The sequence below is a fragment of the Cariama cristata genome, unplaced genomic scaffold (genome assembly GCF_000690535.1).
Source record: "Cariama cristata isolate BGI_N322 unplaced genomic scaffold, ASM69053v1 scaffold2161, whole genome shotgun sequence".
Classification (NCBI taxonomy): domain Eukaryota; kingdom Metazoa; phylum Chordata; class Aves; order Cariamiformes; family Cariamidae; genus Cariama; species Cariama cristata.
Genome location: NW_009597329.1, coordinates 10,053 through 12,725, shown reverse-complemented (window position 1 = coordinate 12,725; position 2,673 = coordinate 10,053). Strand labels below are relative to the sequence as shown.

Genomic DNA, 2,673 nt, shown 5'->3' with positions numbered 1-2,673 from the left:
CGGGGCTTCTGGCACTGCCTGTGTACAGCTGGATCTCTCGCTTCTGGGGAGATTTATAGGGCTTTCGCATACAGCGCAGGCTGAAAAAGCATGTACAAACAGTGCAAGCAAATATATTTCACCACAGCTTTGTTGTATGACATCATTTCTTTTCAACTGAAAATCACTCAGACCTGAAATCAGTCACCCTGTGGCTGAGCAACAAAAAAGTGCAATGCACTAACATCAATGTGAGTTTCAGAAACGACAACGGTATTGGTATCCTCTCTTTTTTCTGGGGCCGTTATGAATGTTGAGTGTATTTTTAAGTATGCTAGTGTTTCCCAAGCCGTTTTGCTTTAGGTAAATGTATAGCCATCTTCCTGCATGTGTGTAGGTACAGCTGCACAAGCACATTTGACATATCTGCTAAAGATTGTTTTGCTGCGGTCTGTGACTTACTATACAGTTAGGAACCTTTTTTTCTGCAAGGGTACTAAACACTCAGCTATTCTCCTTGACCTCAACAAGGGTCACTAGATGCTTCAACTCTTTTGGAAAGTTAAGACACTTATTTAGGTGCCCCAAGCTGGACTTAAGACTCAAATTGAAACATCTAATTGAAAAAACAAGAATAAACTTCCCTCAGTCATTAGTACTAAATTCAGTCTGCCAGCACTGAGTACCACATCTGTGTTCTGATTCTCCCGAGAACTGCTTCACACTACAGTGCAGCCAGGAGGTGCTCAGGCAGGGTGGACTGGCTAGAGGAATTTATGCTGACCAGACCTAGACACACTACGTTTGTTTCAAATCCTTGTTCCCCACTACGTTTCCTGCACCAAAGAGTCAAGTGGGACCATGTCACCAAGACATCGCTGTTTATTCAAAACAACCTTTCATCCTTCAGCTTGTATCATCACGTTCACCCACATACAGTCTGCTGTGCTCCCTCGAACAGTTTGCTGAGTTACCCTAGGCTGTTTCCCACAGTCTTGCTGTAATTCTTGAATGGGTGACTCTGCAATGGTATCACCTTTCTGTGGTTATATTTCTGAGTCCTCAATAGGACCATTCAAAAACACTGCAGTAGGAAGTGATGGCAAAGATTCTTTGGGACGGATAAAGTTTTCAGCTGGGAACTGTTTTACTTTTGAGACAGCATGGTCTCGGGTTGACTTACTCTCCACAACCTGATTCTTAAGCATCCCTGTATCTGAGTCCCAGGTTTGTCCCCGCCGCAGTTTCTTAAAGGTGTTACGGAAACCCTCAGTACTAAAGTAGTAGATCAAGGGGTCCAGCGTGCAGTTCATGCTGGCCAACATCATTGTCACAATCAACACTTGGCGCACGGAGGCCTGTGTGTCTTGCTCAACCTTCATCACCTGGGCCTTTATCATCCCATAAACTGCCAGGGTAGTGTTGTAGGGCACAAAGCAGATGATGAAGATGACTAGATTGACCAAGAGGAGACGGACAGTCTTCTGCTGTCGCACGGTCTTCGTCCGACTGTCAAGGCAGAGCTCCTGAAAGATCCGAATCGAGCAGTATGTCACAGAGCTGAGAGGCAGGAGAAACCCCAAGATTTCAGCCAGGACAACCAGGGGGAAGAGGTTATTCTGCCACATGTTGTCACTAAAGCTTTCAAAGCACAGATAAATGGTCTGATTCTGTACCTCACAGTGGTTTTGCTTGTGGACTATGGCTGTGGGGATAGAGCCCATGAAGATCACAACCCAGACGATCAGGCAAAGGAGTTTGGCCACCTTGGGACGCCGCAGATGCCGCCAGCGAAGTGGGTGGACAATAGCAACATAGCGATCCAGGTTGATGCACGTGAGGAAGAGGCAGCTACCATACATGTTGATCTGGAAGACAGAGCCAGAGACCTGGCACAGGGTGTTACCAAAGGGCCAGTGGTGGTTGGAATAGTAGTAGAGTCGCAGCGGCAGAGGGAGTGTGAAGGTGAGGTCGCTAATGGCCAGGTTGAACATGTAGATCATCACTACAGACTTCAGGCGCAGGTAGCGGAAGAATATCCATAGGGCCATCACGTTCAGCATCAAACCTGTAATGAATATCAGGATGTAGCCAGGCAGGAGAAGGTGGTGGTTGAAGCTGTAATCCTTGCAGGTCTGAGACGCATTGGAAGCTGACATGCCCAGTGGGGATCAGGCGAGGGTCTCGCTGAGATGGCTGAGCCTGCTGGTGGGCTAAGAAAGCACAAAGAAAAGCACCGAGAGAAGTCATTCCCCTCTAAGGAGCTATGGGCAGGTCATTCCCCTCATCTGCAGCTGGGAGGCAGATGGGTACTTCTCTCTCTTGACTCATGCTGCTTTGGATTGCTGGTCTGTGGTCATCGGGAAGGGATGGTAATGTAGTCACCTACAGTCAGCTTCTGCCTCTAGTTCAGCACTTCTGTCCAGTGGTGATGGGGATGCTGATGCAACGGAAGGTTGTTGTCAGCACGATTCCTGGTCAGAGTGGAAGACCGAAACAGAAGAGTTTAAGTTAGAGGAGGAAATCTCTTGAAATGATAAAATCCCACCATGGTGGTTTCTGCAGCAAGAACTCACAAAGAAACCAAAAGACTAAGAAAAATGGACAGAGAAAAGTGAGTAGTTACATGGCAGAAGAAGCCGGGGCACAGAGAAGCTAATTGTTGTACAGAATCATGTATCACAGCCCCAGAAG

The 2,673-nt window shown here is 47.3% G+C and overlaps 1 protein-coding gene across 1 annotated transcript; it reads right to left on the bottom strand.

Annotated features, from left to right (window-relative positions):
• Positions 1-1,025: 1,025 nt before the first annotated feature.
• On the bottom strand, positions 1,026-2,138 carry LPAR5 (lysophosphatidic acid receptor 5). Its single transcript, XM_009708806.1, has one exon. The coding sequence runs from the start codon at positions 2,136-2,138 to the stop codon at positions 1,026-1,028; it is 1,113 nt and encodes a 370-aa protein (XP_009707108.1).
• Positions 2,139-2,673: the final 535 nt, after the last annotated feature.

Bases quoted from the DNA above. Each gene is read 5' to 3' on its own strand.
- LPAR5 (XM_009708806.1), bottom strand. From the start codon at position 2,138: ATGTCAGCTTCCAATGCGTCTCAGACCTGCAAGGATTACAGCTTCAAC.